Source organism: Tachysurus vachellii, chromosome 10 (assembly GCF_030014155.1).
Source record: "Tachysurus vachellii isolate PV-2020 chromosome 10, HZAU_Pvac_v1, whole genome shotgun sequence".
Taxonomy (NCBI): Eukaryota; Metazoa; Chordata; class Actinopteri; order Siluriformes; family Bagridae; genus Tachysurus; species Tachysurus vachellii.
Window position 1 is genome coordinate 11,013,929 of NC_083469.1, and position 22,456 is coordinate 11,036,384.

Below are 22,456 nucleotides of genomic sequence, written 5' to 3' on the forward strand. Positions count from 1 at the left end.
ATGGTATGGTAGGGTTGGTAGAGTGCTGTCCATTGTCAATATTTTTTTTATACCAATCTTGTATGAATGATAAAGATTCATTGTGTGTTCTGGTGCTCCGTTTTGTATCTTTAGAGATCACGCAGAGTGGCTGGTTGATGTGCTCTTACCTCAAGGTCAGCATTATTATTCATCTTGTGGATATTTCATGTTGAATAATAACACACCCAACACATGGACACACTCATAGACACAAAGTCCAACCACACACAGAAATTCTAGTGACACATGAATAGGTTTAGCCTTGCAAGTGAGATAAACTATGCAACTACATTTATTTATGAACCTCCTGCTCATTTTCTATATAAATAATACAAATATAAAGCTTTCATCAGACAGCCAAATCTGTGTGTTACACATCTGCATTGAGTAATGTTAGGCCAATTCATAACATTCAGCATATGCTAGCACAAATTTTTATTTTGGCAAATTTTAATAACAATATCTTATATTATTTCAGCTGAAATATCTGCTATATGTCAGAAGAAGGTAAGATCATCATAAATACTATTTGATGTCTGTTCTTGTGTTGTATTTTTTTTTCTTGTGTAGAATTACAATATTTTGTCTTATGTTTTCCTTTTCTCTTCTGTTCTTTTACATACAGAAAATTATATTCAGGTTACACGTGCTGTATTTACCCTGGCTTTCATTGTGTCTGTGACTTTTTTTGTGTCTTGCATGGTGGTTGTCATGGTAGTCAAGATCTCCTCTGTAATAGATCTAATCAGCTCACGTTCTTACATCTGCATGCCTGTTGTTGCCTCTAGTGATGTCTAATATGCTCCATTTGCCTGTAGATCTGTAAAATTACGTTAAATTTTAGAACAACATTTAATTGTTACTGTTCGATCATTTTAGAATCTAGAGGACATCAGAACTTAATGTACCCTACCAGTGTGAATGGAATCCCTTAAACTCTTGTAATTATTTTTCTTATTATTCATTTATTCGTTTTTAAGGCATACTATTCAGTAATTTCTATGAATTATTCAGCAAGTACAATGAAGGTAATAGGACAGAAATGTAGTTACAAGAGTGAGTAAGTCTGGAGCCACTGACAAGTCCTTGAGGCTCAAATATTTTAAAGCTAATTCAGTACTGGTGATTTTACAGTACATTTATTAAATAATAGTGAAATTATCTGAAAGTATATATGATATAGTCAGTGTGTTAAAAGTGTCTGATTCTGTTGATTTCGTTTGTCTCAACACAATAATAAGCTCTTTAATAGTTCTCCGCAAATCAATTAATAGTCTTTTCAAAGCTGACCCTGACATACAACATACTGTTCATAATGGAACTAGAAGACCATGATGATGTGTTTCCTGGAAAACCTCCTTGCTGTATTTTTAGAGTGAGCCAGCAAGCAGTGGGAAGTAATCTCAGGTACACTGACTGAAAGAGTCACACAGCGTTTTCATATGAGGCAGCTGTCCTAAAGCTTACAGTGATTTGCTCATTTTTAATCCACAATCTTTTAAATAGGCTTTGTCATTCTGTAATCTAAAATGTTCTTGTGACTATTATGTGTACTAGGCCAGGTTTCTCATTTATATAAGTGTGTTGTGTAGAATGTGCCTCATTTATGTGTACTCATTTCACAGTACAGTTTTTGAGATGTGGAAATAATAATAATAATAATAATAATAATAATAATAATAATAATAATAATAATAATAATAATATCAATTGAAGTAATAAGAAACATTAATAGGCATCATTTTATTAATAGGCATCATTGGCATAGTGCTAAATTTGGGTTCTCTCCATTTTGGAGAACCGGGATTTCATGTGTCCTTACAACAAGAACATATCACATACAGATAATTAATTAAATGAAACTGTTGTGCCAAAATCTTATTTTAAAGGGTGTCTGCCAGGCAGTTTGCTTCAGTCACTCGCTCTTACCATTTGTACTGCCATTACCATTCTGCTGTGGCAGTTGGAACATATTATATAAAGAGCATATCAGAATAGATAATACTTAGTACTTTTAATACTATTTAATATAAAATAATATAATAATACTGTGTATCAGGAGTGTGCCCATAAGGGAATGATCAGATATAGCCTGTCCTGTCCTTGACAATGTTTTTTTTTTATTTTCAGCAAAATGAGACACTGTGGGTATACAATACATGTTATTACTTATTCTTTGGGTCCCTGCATATTCATTGCTTATAAATAACTGTGTTTCTTTTCTGTGACGTAGATGGACGTTATTGATTTCTCTCCCTCTTGCCACCTCCTTCTGTTTCTCTGTCTCTGCCCGTCTTTGATTTACATACTCTCTCTCTCTCTCTCTCTCTCTCTCTCTCTCTCTCTCTCTCTCTCTCTCTCTTTCCCTGTTTCTGCCCAACAGAACTGCAGCTCTCATGTGAGACGGGCTGTTGTCACCTGCTTCTCGGCTGGCTGCTGTGGTCGGCATGGCAACCGGCCTGTGCGCTATTGCAAGCGTTGCCATGTCAACCACCACAGCAGTGAGGTTGGTGCTTCAGCAGAGACTCATCTGTACCAGACATCTCCTCCCCCCATCAACACACGAGAGTGCGGAGCTGAGGAGCTCGTCTGCACTGTGGAGTCTGTCATCAGGTACCCACACTGTCTGCACTGTCCAGCACTGGGGCTGAAACTGTATGATACATTTAGGATTCACACAGTAAAACAATGTATTAATTAATTGACCCAGCATTACTATTTACTAAATATTTGCAGTCTTGGATATCTGATAATTATGCTTCATTGTTTGTAGAAGAAAAAGCCTTTGTTTGTCACATATACATTACAGAAGAGGGAAATTAGTTTTTCGCATATTCCAGTTGGTTAGGAAGCTGGGTTCAGATTGCAGGGCCAGCCATGATAAGGTACCCCTGGAGCACAGAGTGTTCACAGTGTCAGCATGGCAGCACTGGGGCTTGAAACCCTGACCTTCTTATCAGTAACCCAGAGTCTTAACCATTAATATAATAAATCATTCTGATATAGTACTTATCCAAATTAATAACATATAGAGAGAATAATATGAATATGAGCAAGTTATGTTTAGTCTAATATGTATAGATTCAAATATTTATGCAGTTGGACATTTCATTTATCAGTTCAAGCTTAACATTGAGGCCAAACGCTCTCAGTTATTAAAGCAGAGAATTTCATATTATGGGACAATGTAGTAAAAATCTTGACATATTGACTGTATTGTGCTGTATTATTAGCTCTATCATTTATTATGACATTAGGTTTTGTCTGTCATATGTCTCACATTGTGTTAGCCTGCTGAAAGAGGCAGAGATCCATGCAGAGCAGCGGGAGTTTGAGATGAACCGCCGGCGTCAGATGGGCCTCTCTACCTCCCACCATTCTCTGGACAACTTGGAATTTGACAACAAAGAGGATGACCAGCATGATCAGCGGCTGCTCAGTCAGTTTGGCATCTGGCTATTGGTAAGGAGTATCCATGTTGATATGAGTATGTGAGTATGCAGGTGCATGTTTTTTCCTTTGTATTCAATATATACTTGAATTATGTTTCATACTATAAAATTATTTTCTTTGTGTAATAATACCATCATTACCAATACTACGTCACTAAGGCTATAACTAATGATTACCAAAATACTAGACATCAATTTACTATAACCATATTGTCACTATTTCTTTTACTAAATCATTCACTTGACTAAACAGCATAATAATAAAGCTAATACACTATGATAACAAATTACAAGCTCATCCTTTTAACCTCCATTTCCATCTACTTCTCCATCCGTCCATTCTACTAATTCTGCTCCAGGTGAGCCTGTGTACCCCAAGCGAGAACACGCCCACAGAGAGCCTTGCCCGTCTGGTTAGCATGGTCTTCCAGTGGTTCCATTCCACTGCCTACATGATGGATGATGAAGTGGGTAGTCTAGTGGAGAAGCTGAAGCCACAGTTTGTAACAAAGTGGCTTAAAACTGTCTGTGATGTGCGTTTTGATGTCATGGTCATGTGCCTGTTGCCCAAGCCAGTGGAGTTTGCCAGGGTAAATTGATATACAATTTACACACACATACACACACATACACACATACACACATATACACGTTTTTTTTTCCATGTTTTTTTGTGTGTGTACGAACAGGTGGGCGGCTACTGGGATAAGTCCTGCAGTACAGTTTCACAGCTGAAGGAGGGCCTGAACCGTATCCTGTGTTTAATCCCCTATAACGTGATCAGCCAGCCACTTTGGGAGTGTTTTATGCCTGAATGGCTGGAGGCCATACGAACTGAAGTGCCAGACAACCAGCTGAAGGAGTTCCGGGAAGTCCTTAGGTATAGTGGTGATTGCCAATATGGATTCTTTGGTTTATCCATAATAGATCACTCAATATTGTAGCATTTTTGCAGTTACAGTTAAGCGTTGATCTTTACTGACTGATTTTGTTAAAAATGGCATTGAACACTCTGTTTTGTCAACTTCTATTACTGATGATGCTTTTTGTTTTTGATAATAATAATAATATTTCTTGCTTGCACAGGATGTACACTTAATCACTGGAGTTCTGGTTCAGGGTTGTTTGGAGCAGGGTGACTCCTGTGTTGGGCCAAGGACAATTAGAAAATGAACAGAAAACACTCTGTAGAATAGATGGTACAGAGTCTGTATGCCTATGTTATGTTAAGTGTGATTAACACTCAGGTGTTGTAATGCATAGCTCAGAGAAACCCCAGTGGTGCTCTCACTTGGTAACCAAGACAGCCTGTCTCGGTTACCAAGGCAACACCTTCACCATCTAGGTGCCATGACCTTCATCAAAAATAATGTCAAATGTGTAACCCCTTTGGCTCTGTGGAATTATTTCTGTACTGCACAGCCTTATAGAGGTCACTATTAATGAGAAGAAAGCAGTTTGTGTGCCTTTAGCTAAGAGTCTCCTGACCTCATTTGTCACTTCTACCAAAATCCTCCATGAGTTTATGTTCTGGATTAATTAAGTGTCTTCTTTTGATCTGAAAATTCTCAATGTTTCTGTTATTGCTTTGGCTTTTATTGTGAAGCAGGTGTGGTCATATTGTTCTCTCACCTCTTTTGCTTCCTCCTACAGCAAGATGTTTGACATAGAATTATGTCCGCTGCCCTTCTCCATGGAGGAGATGTTCGGTTTCATAAGTTGCAGATTTACTGGATATCCTGCATCAGTGCAGGAACAAGCCTTGCTATGGCTACATGTAAGTATAAATATGTATGTGAGACTACTACATAGGACTACCCAGAAAAATCATACATAGTCACACAATCATACATAGCGCTGTGTGCTTACAATTCCCTGACCTTGGTTCTCCTTTCTTGTCAACTTTAAGAACTAAGTTTGTGCATGACACATGTCTATTTTGGGAGGATTATGTGGAAAAAAAATAAAGGCATGGCACATGCTGAGTATGGATCTGGGTCAGTGGTATCGTGAGACAAAAACAGTGAGCCAAAGCTCCCACATTTGAGTGTTTGATGTCACATTTTTAGCTACTGACTCTTTATGGTGCATCCTGTGTGCAGTCAGCAGAGAGACTCCTCTTTTGGTCCATCACTGCAATTTCCTTTAAGGACAATGAGCCTTTCTGGACATCCATTTGGAGACATTCATGTTAGAAATTGCACTTTTGTCATCCCTAAACCTAGAATAGTACATTCACATTAATTGCCTGATGTATAGTATTGCATGATGACAATTAATTTTCACACGAACCAATTTGTGTGCTTGTACTGACGTTTATACTGCAAATAATGTTGTTATTATTATTTATAATATCACTCAATATGTGCAGGTGCTGTCCGAGCTGGACATTGTTGTGCCCCTGCAGCTCTTGATTAGCATGTTCTCAGATGGTGTTAACTCTGTGAAGGAGCTGGCCAATCAAAGGAAGACACGAGGCACAGACCTAACAGGAAATACTGGTGCCAGAAGGGTATATCTGACATTTATCAGCTCAGTAGGGTCCTATATATTCTGAATAATACATTAAATAATATTAAACACAAACAATGTGCATGAGCTTGTGCAATGTGCAGAGCCTGCTCAATTATTGTGTGCAGTATTAAAGGGAGGCTGGTTGTCATGACAACAAGGCAAAGACTAAATATAGTCTCTTTAAAAAGGCTTTAGTATTGGCAAGCAAGTGATATATCTAAACACCACTGGATGACTGAATTGAAAACAAATAGTTTTTTTTTATAAAATATTATAATAGTGTATTTGAATTTTTTTTTATCAAGAAAGACTATATAATTTGCAGTGATCTTGATGTACATATCTGTTGTAGGTGAGTGTGGTTTCAGATCCTGGTAGAAGAGGGCATAACAACACCCTTAGTCCTTTTCCCAGTCCATTCCGAAGCCCATTCCGAAGCCCTTTGCGCTGCAGTCCCTTTAAGAACCTTGGTCATGCCACAGGTAACTGTGCTCTAGACTTGGACTGTGATGATGATGATATGAATCTGGCCTGCTTCATCCTCATGTTTGACCTCATTCTGAAACAGGTGACCCATGCAACAGCACCGTAAACTTCTGCTTTTGTCATAATTTAACCTTTAAAAAAATCTAAATGATTCCAGAGTTTCTTTGTTTATGTAGATGGAGCTTCAGGATGACGGCGTGACTCTGGGATTGGAAGGCAGCCTGGGACGAGACATTGTAGGGATAATTAACAGTGTGTTCCAGGCTCCCTGGGGTGGCTCACACACCTGCCAGAAGGACGAGAAGGCTATGGAGTGCAGCCTGTGCCAGTCCAGCATCCTCTGCTACCAACTGGGCTGTGAGCTCCTTCAGAGACTCACACCTCCTGAGGAGATATGCCTGGTGGTGAGATAGAATTGAAATTCATAGGAGAAATGAAAATCATAGGAGAAAGCATGGAAGTAATAAATAGTAAATAAAGTAGTTATTTTTGCTCTTTATAACAGGAGCCCTCAGACAGTCTTGAGGAAAGTCTGGTCTTTCCCAGGTCTGAACATTGCCTCAGACCAGAGAATGGCACAGATGAGGGAAGCAACCAGGACAACCCTGACAACCAGGGTGATTCCCCTGATAACCCACGTACGTGCACATAATGACTATCAGGAAAATCAGATAACATGCTGCAATCTGCAATATTAGATCACATCATATGTTATGTTTTATGCAGACAGCATCCCTGCCAAGTACACTGAAATGCAACTTCTTAGTCCTATTTTATTTAGTCCATTATAATTTCATATTACATTCATTTTTACTTTTTACCACAGCTTTAAAGAATAATACTGAAAGGAAATTCTCCTATCAGCAGCTTCCAGCTTCTCTCAGGCTTATTTATACCATACTTCAGGTAAATATCACAGTGTCTTATTTTACACATGACACATGAGGCTATTTGTCGACGTTCTGAATACAGATAAGTATTTCTTTCCCCTTGTAGGAGATGGCTAAATTTGAGGAGCCAGACATCCTCTACAACATGTTGAACTGTGTAAAGATCCTGTGTCTGCATGGGGAGTGTCTGTATCATGCCCGCAAAGACCACCCTCAGTTTCTTGCCTACATTCAAGAGAAGATGCTTATTCCCAGGTATTCATTAGAAAGGGCCTTTTTAGCAGATTAAGTAGTATTTTACGATTTATCTGTTGACTACTACTATAGCCATAAATCAGCACTGCAAAAAGAAATGTAATGGCCCATTGTAGAGAACAAAGATATGTTCCAGTCTGTGTAAGTGTGTGATGCACTGCTCTGATCTGCTCTGGTGCCCAGACTGTGGTCCATGCTGAAGTCTGAGTTCTGCCAGCTGGCCTCCCTAGCAGTGCCTCAGCTGCTCCACGCTCTGTCACTCTCCCATGGTGCTGATATTTTCTGGAAATTGGTGGAAAACAGTTTCAACAGCAAGGATTGGAAGATTCGCTTTGAAGCAGGTCAGATCCATTTGCAAGTCTGGTTTTGCTATTTTCATGTTGACTGAATTGAATCCCTGATATTGTGGCATTGTTGCTAATATGAAAAAATGAGCTCAATATGTCAGTGTACTAGAAATAGGTGTGATTTGATGTCTCCTTTTTGCATACTTCTTCACAGATCACCATTGTGCCAATCTATGACGATGTGCATGAGTGTGTCTGTGAGCTAATTCTCTTTTGGTTGCTATGGTTACTGGTTACTGGGCTTGCTCCTACAGCATTGAAGAATTGTGGAATTAAAGGGGCCTCTTATGATGATTGGCAGAGAGAAGCTATGACCTTGTAGGAGAAGTGACAGGATGTTTGATTCAATGTGCTTTAGATGGAATTAATGAAGTTGAAAAAGAATATACACCTGCAGCAATCTGCATCACAGTCTATAAATGTATTCCTCAGTATATTTTTGGGGTTGTGCAAGTCAAATCTTTCACATTTACGGTCATGTACATAAAGAGTGCTTTAAGCATCTACATACAATGAAGTTCTTGTGCAATAGTTGTACACTCCTACTCAGAGACAGTGCAAAAATCAAAGTAGTGTAGAAAACTCTAAACAACATATTCAATCTTAAAGTTATTCATTCCGTTCATAGATCTAGTTCTTCAGGATTTTTTAAATGTTTGACTGAAGTATCTGAGGCTTGTAAAAATATTTTAAGGCGTTTTAAGACATGTAAGATGTGTATGCAATGTATTGGTTATACTTTTTTAAGGGGTATTAAGGGGAATTGTTCCTTGATGTTGATTAGATCCATGTGTGGATAAGACTGCTTTTTGTCTGATATTGCGCCCTATTCACTGTATTCAACAGTTTAGATTATATTGTTTAGAACGCAATCTAAAGAATGGGGCAAGGCAACCTATTCAGACACAAGTAAATCTTCATAAGAAGGAAGTATTCAGAATTGGGTTATTCATACTTCATACTTAATATTGAGTACCAAAAATCACATATTGGTACATCAGAATTCAGACCTCATCAGTCCACAAACTACAAAACTACTTATAAGCTTATGAGACGAATTAACTTAAAGTGAGCTGTAAGCATCGCAGATTAGTATTTGATCAGTTAATTCATAAAAGAGAGCAAACTTTATTTGTAAATTAATGAACATCTTCGATTAGAAAAAAATCTGTAATTTCTTTTACTGTAGATTGTGTATCCCCATGTTATAATAAGAAATGAAAAGGATGTGCTTTGGTGGCCTTGGAAGCCTGGCATATATGGCTGACTATAGTGCGCCATCTATTGATGCACTACATCACATGTATTGATTTAATGACTGGGCCTTTCTTTATCTGAGTAGCTGTAGCCTCAATAGCATCTTAGTATTCCACTATTTGGTCATATGTTAGAGTCATTACAGAAAAGTTTTATTAAAAGAATAACTGAATTGTAAGTGTTTATGTTTACAGTGGAGCGGGTTGCAGTGCTCTGTCGCTTTCTGGATATTGGCTCAGTAACTAAGAGTCACCTTCTGAAGTACTCACTGGCTCAGGCTTTCTGCTGCTTTCTGGCCAGTATTGAGGATGTTAACCCTGCTGTGGCCACCAGAGCCAGGCTACTGCTAGACACCCTCAAACGACCATCACTGCAGGTGCACACACGAACACAAACACATAATAATTATCTAACTGTAACTATATTCTGAACCAGAGGTGGGACTGTAAGTCACACATGTGCAAGTCACATGTCTCAAGTAATGAATGTCAAGTCAAAGTCAAGTCGAGTCTTTTTTAATATTTGTCAAGCAAGTCGCAAGTCTCAAATTTGTCTCAAAATTTGTCTGACTCGAGTCAAGACATATGACTCGAGTCCCCCATCTCTGTTCTGAACTATATCACCATAACTGAAATATTTAACAGAGTTATAACAAGCACACGGTAATGTAGTAATGTTAAATAGTACCTCTGCTGTGTTTTGTGATATTGTATTTGAGTGTATGTTTATTTCCCATCAGGGCCTGTGTCTGTGTTTGGACTTCCAGTTTGACACAGTCGTGAGAGACCGTCCCATAATCCTAAGCAAACTGCTTTTGCTGCACTCTCTAAAACAGGATATCCCTGCTCTGAGCTGGGAATTCTTTGTTAATCGTTTTGAGACATTATCCCTTGAGGCTCAGCTACATCTGGACTGCAACAAAGAATTTCCTTTCCCAACTAGTAAGCATGTGTATATCTGTGTATTCTTGTGTGTTTCATAATAAAAGCTTGTTGCATAGACATCTCAAAAGCTATCAGACAAAAAACCCCAAAGAAAATTTTCCTAATACAGTTAGAATCGTGGCATTGTGCTGCTTCAGTGACCACCTATTTTCTTTGTTTATAACCAAAGCAATCACTGCAGTTCGGACTAATACAGCCAATCTAAGTGATGCAGCTATGTGGAAGATCAGACGTGCTCGTTTTGCACGGAATCGTCAGAAGAGCGTCCGCTCTCTCAAAGATAGTGTAAAGGGGACATCCGAATCTAAACGTGCCTTTTCCCTGCCTGAGACATTTTGTGCCAAGCTGCGTGAGTTGTATCACTTGTCTGTCCCTGAACCTGTCTGTTTCTATTTTTTGTTCTTGTATCTTCATCTTTCTGCAGCCTCTCACCAGTGTTAGAATGTATTAATAATTTATTGCTGTGTCACTTTGAGTGTTTCAACCCCATAGTCACTGCACACAATGCTTTGAGTTCCAGAACAATTCTCAGAGACAATTAACCAAAAATCACTTCATAGATAGTAAAGTTAAAGTTATATTAGATTGTAGCATTATCTTTACAATGTACATATTTTTAAATTTTTTTTTATCCACACACATATACTTTATTTTAATTTTAATGAAAATGTCTGAACCATTGGTGAGATTGTGTGTAATTATTTTTCCATGTGTGATTTCTTAGCTCTAAGGCTTACAAGACAAGAGTACTCTGCACCCACTCTTGGAGATATGCTTGAGAAAGTCTTGCCAGGTAATTAATTTTGGCAATAGTTTTTATAATAATTTATTAATAGTGGTTTAAATTAAAATCTCTTCTTAATGTCGCAGTAATATGAGAAAAATCGTTCACAGTTAATTTGTTGAGCAGATAATCGGACCATCACTGTATTGATGTGGGTTTGTTTTTCATTTATTTTGCTTTGCTTACCCACATACCACCTGTTATTTTAAAGAGTGCTTAAATATTTGCTTTGATGGTACATCCCACAGTTCTGTCCAGAGATTTTATAGTGATAACCTTAAAATTAAATGAACCAGTTCTTTCATCCACCTCAACCTTTAGATGAATCACTGGGCTAAGTTTAGCACTCATGTCTTATGACTCAGATTATTCTGAAGCCCTCCGATCAGATGCTGAATATGTAAACCTCCACTTTCTGCAGCCCATCTGCCAGGTCAGAGCTCCCCTCCTGAGGATGACTCAGTCATCAAGGACCTCCTCCCAGAGGACAGTGGCATAGATCACCAGACTGTTCACCAGCTTATCATGGTGCTAATGAAGTTCATGGCAAAGGATAAGAGCAGTGCAGAGGCTGATATTGGTAGTGCCAAAGCCTTTAATACAGTCAAGAGGCACCTGTATGTATTGCTAGGCTATGATCAACAAATTGGCTGTTTTATGATCGCACCACAGAAGATGCGTTCCTCCACCTGCTTCAATGCATTCATTGCCGGCATTGCACAGGTTAGATATTAACTGGATATGCTAATGTATTAGCAACCTTAAAATTATACAAAACAAATTAATCAAAAGGCAATAAGTAATATTATGTCAAAATACTAAAAAATATATTCACATTAATGCAAACATTCAGTTCTGTTATCTGTGTTAATGCTACTACAAGGTGATGGATTACAACATCGGTTTGGGGAAGCAGATGCTGCCCCTTGTGGTCCAGGTGCTGAAGTACTGCACATGCCCTCAGCTTAGACCCAACTTTCAGGAGGCACCACGCTGTTCACTTTGGGCTCTGAGGCCACACATCAGGCAGATGTGGCTCAAAGCTTTACTTGTCATTCTCTACAAGGTACAGCCCATTTTGAAGGCACCTATGCTTTACACTATTATTTTGCATGTGCCTAAGGCTAACCTAAGTCAGTGTTGTTTATTATGTATTATGAAGATGTACATATATGATGACAGATGGCATATATCTTTTTAAAGAATTTACAAATGTGTGTATAGAATTTAATTTGCATTTATCAATAATGACAGTGAAACTAATAGAAAAGGTGCAAGGCATTGCCAAGGAAGACCTTGACTTTTAATTGATTGTGAAAGACACAAATACAGATGCACAAACAGTTATATTAATTTGATTGCCATTTGACAGCACATATCAAATATGAAATAATATGTATACTATCAACTACAAAAAGACCTAATAGTGGAGGCCAAAAATGCAGGTCTCAAAAACTGGAAAGTTATTTTCTCGACAGTCAAAATTCATGGTTGTGTAAGTGGCCAGCATAGAAAACACAAAATTTATGGCAGGGTCACCATTCTAAAGCCATTTCATCAAAGAAAGAGCAAATTTTCTATTTTGTCTTCTGTTTGCACCCGGTCACATAGATGCACTTTATGTGGCTAGGTCCTTAGCTCTGGATTTGTTCTAAGTAGCACCGTGGTCCTGGAGAAACATTGTCTCATTTCACTGTGTACTGCAACAGCTATATATGGTTGAAATGAAAATAAAAGCTTCTTGACTTGACTTGAATAGAAAAAGGCAATACACAATATTTCTGATATCTGGAAAGATTTGCATTTGCAGGGAGCTGAAGGATGCCTTCAATACCTTTTCAAGTCTGTTACCAAGATGATTACAATCGTGGATTAATGGTTTTTGGAATTAATTAAGTTTAAATGCCTGCTATAAGTGGTCATAGAGCAGGCGACAAATCTGAAGCAAATTTACAGGAGGAGATGCATACTTTGGTGCAAATGTTCCCAAATTTAAGGATGCTAATATCCCTATACATACTAATAATTACTAAGCATTGTTTAAATAACTGTAGTCAAAAACAACCTTCACCAACAACATTATCCAGAGTAACTTAAATCTCAATTTAATCTTATTTATACTAAGCAGTTTTGGGTTAAGGGACTTGCTAAAGGGATTGTCAATCTTTTGTCATGGGATTATCAATCTTTTGGTCATTTGAACATCCTACCATCTGGAAATTGTTTGACAGCATTCCTAGAAGAAATAAAACTTTTCTAGCCTACTCCTTATTAGGTCCTTAACCTTACTGTATTGTTACAGATTTCTGTGTTTCTGATTATACTGTCTTCCCCATGGTATGCTGAGAGTGAGGAATGCAAATCTGCAAGTGGTTAATAAATTTTAAGAAATAGACTCAACCTCTCTGTTTATTTGCTTGTTGCAGTACCCATACAGAGACATGGATGTAAGTAAAGAGGTTGTGCTGCACCTGATCCACATCACCATTAACACCCTAAATGCACAATACCACAGCTGCAGACCACATGCCTCAGCTGGCCCGCTCTACAGTGACAACTCCAACATTAGCCGCTATAGTGAGAAGGAAAAAGGTAAAATTATAATGAACACTGTGAGCGTTATAAAGCACACGGAGCAATAAAAGGAGCAGTACCTCTTGGTTTGAATTGATCATTTATTATTAGTTATATGTCTTGTTTTGCAGAGGAGGATAGTGTGTTTGATGAATCAGACATCCATGACACTCCCACTGGGGCAGGCAACAAGGAATCACAGACCTTCTTTGCTCGACTTAAGAGGATTGGAGGCAGCAAGTCTGTCAAGTATCAGCCTGTGGACCTCAATGCTCAAAGAAGTAGGTGTTGGTATAGTATGAAATTAATTCTGTGGCATTTTAACAGCATGAAACGGTTCTTGTAGCTAGCCCATCACACAATAACACAGATCAGTAACATAGCCACGTTGTTAAACATTTCAGTGAATTTTCTATGAGATTTTAGGAAAAGCCATGCTACAAGGTCTTTTTTCAAAGCCGATGTTTTAGCTTTTACTATCTGATCCAGGTGAGATTGAGTTGGCGGAATACCGGGAGGCAGGAACCCTACAGGACAATCTGCAGCACCCAGCAAGAGAAGACAGCAGCAGCAAGAAGAAGCGACTACAGGCCATGCACAAACAGAAATCTCTTGACCTTGTCAACACAGACTCCATCCTCTTCAACCTGGATGAGCACCGGCGTAAATCCTGCATTGATCGCTGTGACTTGCAAGGCCCTCCGCCTCCACCACCCTCATGTTCTAGCTCAATGACAAGACAATCACGCAGGGCAGATCAACGTGCCAAGGGTTCCTCAGAAGGATCTAATCTCCATTTTGATAACATCAGGCCTGTTATTCCAGAAGTACGTCTGAGCTGTATGGAGACTTTTGAGGATAAATCTGCAGGGCTTGACTCTCCCCTGGTCATTTCTTCTGAGCATGCACATGGCAAAGAAGATGGTGACCTGATTGATCTCTCCTCAGACTGCACTTCTATACCAGAGAAGCGCTCCATTCTTTCACTCTCGGACAGTGACTCATTAGTTTTTGAACCCCTTCCACCACTGCGCATTGTTGAAAGTGATGAAGACTTGTTTGAGGCTCTTTCAAAACCACCAGTTGGAATGCAGATTAAATCTGAGCATCCGTCACCGTCATCTGCCAGTACTATTCTGCGTCTATCTCCTCTTTTCCAAGTGAGTGTGGAGGATTGTTCTAAAGGCAGATCCACAAGCCCTGCCAAAGGGAGTCCTGTGCAGTCAGCTGAGAGTAGAAATCCCTCTATAACCCCTACTGCCTCGCTCGAACTCCCAGATCCCATATATCATCCTGGGTTAGAGAGTCCCATGACCCTGAAGCAGAAAAGAGACCTGTTGAGAAAGTCAGCGCATGTACCGGACACATCTGTAGATGACGGGTATATGCAGTCAGAATACAAAACTGGAGAAAGCCCCTCTGCAAAATCTGTGTACCTCAACATCCCTGAGGATACACTGGAAAGCTTAGACCCACTGAAAGTCAACAAAGAAGAAGAAGGAGGAGCCAACAGTGAGGATGAGAATGATGCTGAAAATGATGAGGATACTGGTGATGAGAGAGAGAGTGAGCCAAAGCCAGAAGATGAAAGTGAGGAGGCAGAGTTTAAGATCCAGATTGTACCCCGTCAGCGTAAACAGAGAAAGATTGCAGTCAGTGCTATCCAAAGGGAATACCTAGACATTTCCTTCAACACTATGGACAAGATAGGAGAGCAGACCACAGACTCTGGTAAACAAGTTTGTGACATTGCTGTGTGTTTCACTTTTATCTGTGTGTTTTCATTTATATGTAAATACAGAAGTCACATATTCATTCTGTCCATATTTTCATGTGCAGAATGTTACCTTCAGCAATAAGTGTGCGAATCAAAGAAAGGAGAAAATTACCCGATTTCAGTCTGGTGCCTTAATATACAGAATAATTCAAAGTGTATAGTAAAAAAGAAATACTTTTTTTTATAAATTAATCTCTTAAATGACAACCAGCATTTAAGGAAAAACGTGTCCATGCTATACCTTTAACAAACTAACAAACTATATCTCTAACAAAGTTAGTATTTCATTATTGTCACCCCTTGAAATACGAGGTGTTCGTTTTCAGATGTCATAAATTTTGTACTGATGACCCACATAATTAAAGATCCCACAGTATACATAGCATAGTATAGTAACCACATCATTTTTGTAACCACATAAGTAAAGATCCCATAGTATACATAGCATTTGAATATTAACAGTTCCATACAACATATCTGGTATATTACCAGTCAATAATATATTACAGTCAATAAAATAATATGGTCTCAACATATTAATGTGCAAAAAATCTTTCCTATCAACCTCCTGAATTGCCTTACAGATCACAAAACTTTGTCCAAACTGGAAAAGCCACGAGAGTCAGCCTCAGCCCCAGCACTTGAAGCCACAGTCCCAGAAACAAGCAACCGCTCCTCAGTAACAAGTAGGAGATAAATATATTTGCATCTATTAAATATAAATTAAGTTGTACTTCTGGCTCATAAAGCTGTCTTTGTTCCATTAAACCAGCCTAAATATACCTGGATCCCTTTATCTTCATGTAAACATAATGACGTTTTTCAGCCCTCCTTAATGCGTTTGCTAAACCTATATTCTGAGTGAAGTAGGATTTTACACTGTGATGTTATTGGGTGTACATGCATTTACACATATCAAATAAATATAATGGGAATATAATGGTTTTCTAAACAGTGACTACATGCTGAAATTAAGTCAGTAGAAGGGAAAATAAAGTATTAATTATGTGTAAAATTAATTTCATCCTAATAATAAAATATTGTAATTTCTAAAATGTAATTGTTATTTTTTTTTTTTTAATTTTCACAATACCTAAAAAGAAATGTGAATTAAATGAATTCATTGTTTATGTTCATTAAAAAGTTCTATTTTAAGGTCTCATTTGTTTGGAGTATTTCAAATGTGTTTATTTGTTTTTCTTTCTTTACATTTCTTTCTGCATCTTTGTTTATGTCTGACAGCTCAGTACCGTCAGACAAAACGAGGTTCTCTGGGAGCTGTGACAATGAGTCAGCTGATGAAGAGACAGCTGGAACATCAGTCTAGCGCTCCACACAATATCAGCACTTGGGAAACAGGTTCTTACACACACTAGAAAAGAACTGCTCACATTTTCATAGCACTCTAAACTTGCCAGTGTTATACACAAATCAGACAAAGCTAAAAACATTAATGAATTTGTCCCTCCAGGTCTCAATAAAGCCAGCCTGTTGTCTGCTCCTAGCACAGTCAGCATGTTTGTGCCTGCACCAGAGGACTTTATTGATGAGCAACCCACCAATATGGCTGACAGGTGGATTTTTTTTATGTCACTTTCCCCATTTCTGAGACTTCTGTCATATACGAGAAAGACAAGAAAGTCGGCATTACAGTTCTAACGTTAAATGTTGGGATTCATTGATTCAGTTACTCTTAGTGAGCATGGGTCTGAGATATATATATATATATATATATATATATATATATATATATATTATTATTTAATTTTATGCCTAAAACATGCTCTGATACTAGCATCTAAGACCATGTCTTAATATAGTGTTTTATGTGTTAAAAAATAACCTAATCAGGTTCAGAAAGTTTGATTATTAAAAATGAGCACAAGATGCTGTGAATTGTACATTCATGAGAATATTAATGAGTGTTGAGCACTCAGGTGAGTGTATGCTGTCATGTATGTGAGCGTTTTAGTTCTGAGACACAGACAGTTGCCTTTCCATCTCTTTCCAGAGTCTATTTGCTTGTACTCAGTCTAAAAAAAACGGTGTCAGAGCATCCCTAATGAAATGTTTAAACAGAAAAAACAGAAAATGCCACAATGATATTTCTATTTAATATCTGCTTTCTTTATGTGCGTCTTAATATAAATAGGTGTCGGGATTGTGGTGCGGTATTAGAAGAGTATGATGAAGAAACCCTGGCATTGGCTGTAGTCGTTCTCTCAATGTTTACCCACCTGAGTCCGGACCTGGCTGCTCCACTACTCCTCGACATCATGCAGTCAGTGGGCAGGTAAGTTTCCACAGCCTTTGCACAACACGCTTGGCTGTGAAATGAATTAGCAAAGTCAGTATGTTCTTCAAATTTGTTTTGTGTTATAGGCTGGTATCTAGTGCAAGCTATTCAGGCCAGGCTGAAAGGTATGTGTCTTGTATTAAGTGTGTACGTTATTATGCCTGTGCACCCTGCAACTTATGTGTGTTTTGATCATTCAAGCATGTTGATCCCCGGTAATGCTGCTGGTGTAGCTAAGCAGTTCCTGCGCTGTGTGCTCCATCAGCTCGCCCCCAATGGCATCCTGCCACAGCTATTCCAGAGCAACATCAGAGGTAACCAAACATCTGCTCATGTACACTTATAAACATACTCCTAATACACGCTTATATGAAAAACAAACACTGACAAAACACTTATCTGTAATGTTTTTGTACTTTAGATGGAAGCTTCCTACGCACACTGGCTGCATCTCTCATTGATTTCAATGAACTAAGTTCTGTGGCAGCATTAAGCCAGCTTCTTGAGGTAGGTAATAAAATAATTTTTATTTTGTTATTATAATACACACAAAATAGAGCACAAGATCACATCTCTGGCAACTATGTGACATTTATAGGGTTCTTCTACAAAACCAGGTTGTAAGAAATGGGACAGGGCTTCTAATCCCTGGAGTGTGTACCTTTAGCAAAAGTGAATTTGAAAACATCACTGCACCGACAGATTTCTAATGTCATTCCGCCTATTGCTTCACTTTATCCAAACTAGCATAAGCTCTTTCAACAGTGTGAGAAGATAACAAAATGGCTTATGTCCCACCAAATTAGTAATAAGCCAGCATTATACCACTAAGCTACACTGGCACATGAGAAGTCCAGATGGACTCAAATGCACACTGTAGGAGTTAATTACAACACTGTAGGTGTTAACACTGGAAATGTTGATGTGTATGATTTTGACACTAAGCCATTCTTAGTCTTGCAAGCTTTTCTATTGGATCTCTGACAATATAAAACACATACAATTTACCAGCAGATGGCACTCTTGTCAAAGAGTCAAATAATTTATTTTTCCTCATCGGCTTCTGGGCAGTCTGTAAAAATGGGATTTGCACTGCAGTTTTCTTGAATGTGACGTTTTCCTTTTATAGTAAAAAATTTAAATGTAAATATTCTCCACAAACACTCAACAACAGTCTTGCACTTGAGTTAATTCTATTTTTATTTTAAAGGCTATGTAACCATTCTTGAATAAACAGAGCACAGTATCTTGTATAGCAAATGAATATTCCTTATTTGTTTTCAGTATATCTTATAAATTTCTTTCTTAAAGGGTTTGAACAATAAGAAGAATTTGCCTGCAGGGGGCGCAATGCTACACTGCTTGGATAACATTGCCACTTTCATGGAGGCTCTTCCTATGGATTCCCCTAGTAATCTTTGGACAACCATTTGTAACCAGTTCCAAAACTTTCTGACTAAACTTCCTGCAGTGGTTCCTCTAAAGGTATTTAAGCTTTCTGCTTATTTAGATTGTAGATTTGAAATCATTTAGATATGCATGACTTAACTTCATTTTTTCAATCTGATTTGTTAAGTATCCACTAGACTCCAGCCTGAGAATCATCATCTGCTTACTTAAGATTCCAACTGCTAGTGCAACCAGAGTAAGCTCATTTAAACATTAACCACTTGAAAAACACTTACCACTTGTTTGTTTTAAATCAAAATGATGTAAAATACATTTTAAGTGAATGCTGAAGACTTTGGGGTTCACTTAAAACAAAAATGTCTGTCTGAAATTTTCTTCCAGAGTTTGCTGGAGCCATCCTCTAAACTGCTGAGCTTTGTTATTCAGTATGGCGTCTTCAGCCTCTCATACGTTGTTGAGCTCTGTGGCCTCTGCTACAAAACCTTCAGCAAGGTAAGTGTACAGTCTTTAGGCTTACAGTGCATGGGTTTCTTATAGTACTGTGGAAAATGGAAATATTTATTTATTTATGAAATATGTTGTAATGGACAGCTTAGAAGCATCTCCTGCCCTGTTATATCATTGACTACCATCTGTGATTAGTACTTGGCATACTGAATATAGAAATATATTTTATTGTGATTGTGAAACATTTTTAAAGAGAGCTGTCTCAAGAACTAGTCTACTGTATAGAAATTATACTCTGCAAATCATTGTATCTGGAAAATGCAAAATTTACGTCTCTGCAAAACAGTGATAAAAATGCTGCATACCTTTGCCGAGTACACTAGATATAAATGTATCCTTCCTTTGTTATGAAATATGGTCTCCCTCTCGCATTCTCTCTTCCTACCTTCCACTTGAAGAATTCCATCAGTGTCTATTGATTTTCAGATTTTAGAAAGCAGGTCCAGAGGAGGAGGCTATACATCCACTCCAGAGATTTGCTGATAATATCATAAGTGAATCCCTACAGAATTTTTTACTCAGTGTGGGAGATTGTCCTTCACATAGTTCGCCATAACAACCCATCCATCAGCAATGTGTTTTACGTTTGCAATTACATAGATTTTTCTTAGGCGTTTTTTTTTTTTTTTTAGTATCCCACAGTATTTATTTTTAATAATGTACTTTAATGGACATTGAGGGCATACTGAACTGAGTAAAACATTTGCTCTAAAATAACTTCCATAAAAACATCAGAAATATCACAACATCAGAAATAGTGACATTGTTACTGTGTGTTGTCTGAGCTTCTCCTCACACCCAAAGGATTAAATATGCTGACACAGATCCTACTGCTGAGAGAAAGAGAGAGGCAGCAGTTAAAATGGCTTTTTATCTGGGCTGGAGCTTTATAAGTAAAGCTGGGCCTACTGCCATTTTAATCTCCTGGTCTTCAGCATGGAATATGCATGGAAAACATTACACTGAAAGAGACAGAGCAAGAAAAGTTCATTATGGCACAGGAGACAGTTAGGCATTATAGTACCATACTAGAATGCAGAGACAAAGGCAAAAAATGAAGGAGAATGAGATTTTTCTTCCCTATTTTTCAGCATTCAGGTCCTCTTTCTATATGTTTTTATTTCTGCAGGAGAGGGATAAGTTCTACATGTCCCGTGCAGTAGTTCTGGAGTTGCTACAAGCACTGAAGTTCAAGTCTCCAATTCCTGACACTAACCTTCTTCTACTGGTCCAGGTATTTTGTTTTTCACACTATTGAAAAGATGACACTGAAAAGATATACTAAACCTAAACACACTAAAATACTCAATTATTTCTGTTTTTAATAAGTTTGTATGTGTTGACATTGGAACCCGGCTGTCTGAGTCTACGATTCTCCAAAAACACATGATATCATCTCTACCTGGGGTGAGCAGCACATTGTATAGAATTATTTGGTGTCCTGTTATTTATATTAATTGTTAAGAATCATCTCTGTTTTTCTTTCAGTGCACAACAGCTGCTATGGAGTGTTTGAGGCAGTACCTCAGTGAGCTGCTGGACTTTATTGCAGACATGCATACGCTAACGAAATTAAAGGTTTAGTATACATTAAAACAGGAATACATAACTCAGCATATGTATTCATTACATATGATTAATCAGTTGTTATCAGTTTAATTTCTTCAAAACTAGGGCAGACAGAGAACCAAATTCTGAATCTCTATCAAATGTAATAAGAACTTTAAAGTTATATTGTTCACTGTTATTGGAAATACTCCATATGTCTGTCCTTTAGAGTCACATGAAAGCTTGCTGCCAACCCCTTCATGAGGATACTTTTGGTGGGAATCTAAAAGTGGGTTTGGCTCAGGTTGCAGCCATGGAAATCAGTAAAGGTAACTATCGTGATAACAAGGCTGTGATTCGCTACTTGCCATGGCTCTACCATCCACCCTCTGCAATGCAACAGGGGTAAGAGTATTCTCAGCTTGTCATGGCCATACAACCACATGATTCATTTTTTAACAGGATATGAATTGTCATGTTCTTTCTTTTTCAGCCCCAAAGAGTTCATCGAGTGTGTATCCCACATTCGCCAGCTTTCCTGGCTCCTGCTGGGATCTCTTACCCACTGTGCTTTGCATCAAGGTTCCACGTCTTGTATGCCCATTCCCCTGGATGCTGGCTCTCACATTGCAGACCACCTTATTGTAATCCTAATTGGTTTTCCAGAGCAATCAAAGGTACATCAGCATATCAACTTAATCCAGATTTGTTCATATATATGCAGCCTGAAATAAGAAAATGCAGCACTGATGTTTCTACTGTTATTTCACTAGACATCCGTGCTCCACATGTGCTCCCTGTTCCATGCCTTCATGTTTGCTCAGTTGTGGACCATCTACTGTGAGCAAGCAGCTGCAACACCAGCTGGGCAGAACCAAAACCAAAATGAGTTCTCCTCAAGCGCTATCCTTACAGGCCTGGAGTTCTGGAGCCGAGTCACTCCCAGCATCCTCCAGCTCATGGCTCATAACAAAGTAGTAAGATAATTAATTCCACTGTTATCCCACATGTATCATTAAAGCTAAATTTCTTTATTGCCATACACAGTATGTTTATGTTTATAAATACATCTTATATTTTAAGAGTTATTTGTGCCTTTAACATAAATGAAGGCTGAAGCCTGAGTCATCGGATAAACGATTTGGTTTATTTGGTTTGCATATAGGAGCATAAAAGAACAGCTGAACAAAATGACCTGGACATATGACTCCCTTTGTAATCTGATTATTAGTACATATTTTAATTAAAAATTAAATAATGAATGATAATTTTAATTAAATTTAAAAAAATTAAATTCAGCAGTTAAACAGGATTTTCTGCAGAATTGTGCATGTGATTGCATGATTAGGAGCATAAAGCTATTTTGTAAATCCACAAAAACAGCTGTTCTCAGA

General features: G+C 38.1%; 1 protein-coding gene across 3 annotated transcripts in view; it reads left to right on the forward strand.

Annotated features, from left to right (window-relative positions):
- The window catches only part of LOC132852712 (protein unc-79 homolog), a 32,907-nt gene that overhangs the window by 9,434 nt on the left and 1,017 nt on the right, over window positions 1–22,456 (forward strand). For 2 of the 3 annotated variants that reach the window (XM_060880083.1, XM_060880085.1), the window contains exons 10-48: window positions 115–155; window positions 500–528; window positions 2,405–2,634; window positions 3,312–3,483; window positions 3,833–4,063; window positions 4,163–4,353; window positions 5,127–5,250; window positions 5,845–5,985; window positions 6,340–6,555; window positions 6,650–6,877; window positions 6,979–7,111; window positions 7,300–7,379; window positions 7,470–7,618; window positions 7,802–7,959; window positions 9,417–9,598; window positions 9,962–10,163; window positions 10,336–10,515; window positions 10,891–10,959; window positions 11,372–11,673; window positions 11,834–12,016; window positions 13,377–13,542; window positions 13,656–13,805; window positions 14,014–15,255; window positions 15,886–15,987; window positions 16,544–16,660; window positions 16,773–16,875; window positions 17,454–17,594; window positions 17,684–17,722; window positions 17,799–17,911; window positions 18,019–18,104; window positions 18,909–19,082; window positions 19,174–19,242; window positions 19,389–19,499; window positions 20,644–20,748; window positions 20,844–20,921; window positions 21,003–21,092; window positions 21,292–21,467; window positions 21,556–21,739; window positions 21,836–22,039. In XM_060880083.1, coding sequence (XP_060736066.1) covers window positions 115–155; window positions 500–528; window positions 2,405–2,634; window positions 3,312–3,483; window positions 3,833–4,063; window positions 4,163–4,353; window positions 5,127–5,250; window positions 5,845–5,985; window positions 6,340–6,555; window positions 6,650–6,877; window positions 6,979–7,111; window positions 7,300–7,379; window positions 7,470–7,618; window positions 7,802–7,959; window positions 9,417–9,598; window positions 9,962–10,163; window positions 10,336–10,515; window positions 10,891–10,959; window positions 11,372–11,673; window positions 11,834–12,016; window positions 13,377–13,542; window positions 13,656–13,805; window positions 14,014–15,255; window positions 15,886–15,987; window positions 16,544–16,660; window positions 16,773–16,875; window positions 17,454–17,594; window positions 17,684–17,722; window positions 17,799–17,911; window positions 18,019–18,104; window positions 18,909–19,082; window positions 19,174–19,242; window positions 19,389–19,499; window positions 20,644–20,748; window positions 20,844–20,921; window positions 21,003–21,092; window positions 21,292–21,467; window positions 21,556–21,739; window positions 21,836–22,039 — 6,691 coding nt within the window. The remainder of the gene's footprint in view (window positions 1–114; window positions 156–499; window positions 529–2,404; window positions 2,635–3,311; window positions 3,484–3,832; window positions 4,064–4,162; window positions 4,354–5,126; window positions 5,251–5,844; window positions 5,986–6,339; window positions 6,556–6,649; window positions 6,878–6,978; window positions 7,112–7,299; window positions 7,380–7,469; window positions 7,619–7,801; window positions 7,960–9,416; window positions 9,599–9,961; window positions 10,164–10,335; window positions 10,516–10,890; window positions 10,960–11,371; window positions 11,674–11,833; window positions 12,017–13,376; window positions 13,543–13,655; window positions 13,806–14,013; window positions 15,256–15,885; window positions 15,988–16,543; window positions 16,661–16,772; window positions 16,876–17,453; window positions 17,595–17,683; window positions 17,723–17,798; window positions 17,912–18,018; window positions 18,105–18,908; window positions 19,083–19,173; window positions 19,243–19,388; window positions 19,500–20,643; window positions 20,749–20,843; window positions 20,922–21,002; window positions 21,093–21,291; window positions 21,468–21,555; window positions 21,740–21,835; window positions 22,040–22,456) is intronic. The other variant, XM_060880084.1, reaches the window with a different exon arrangement.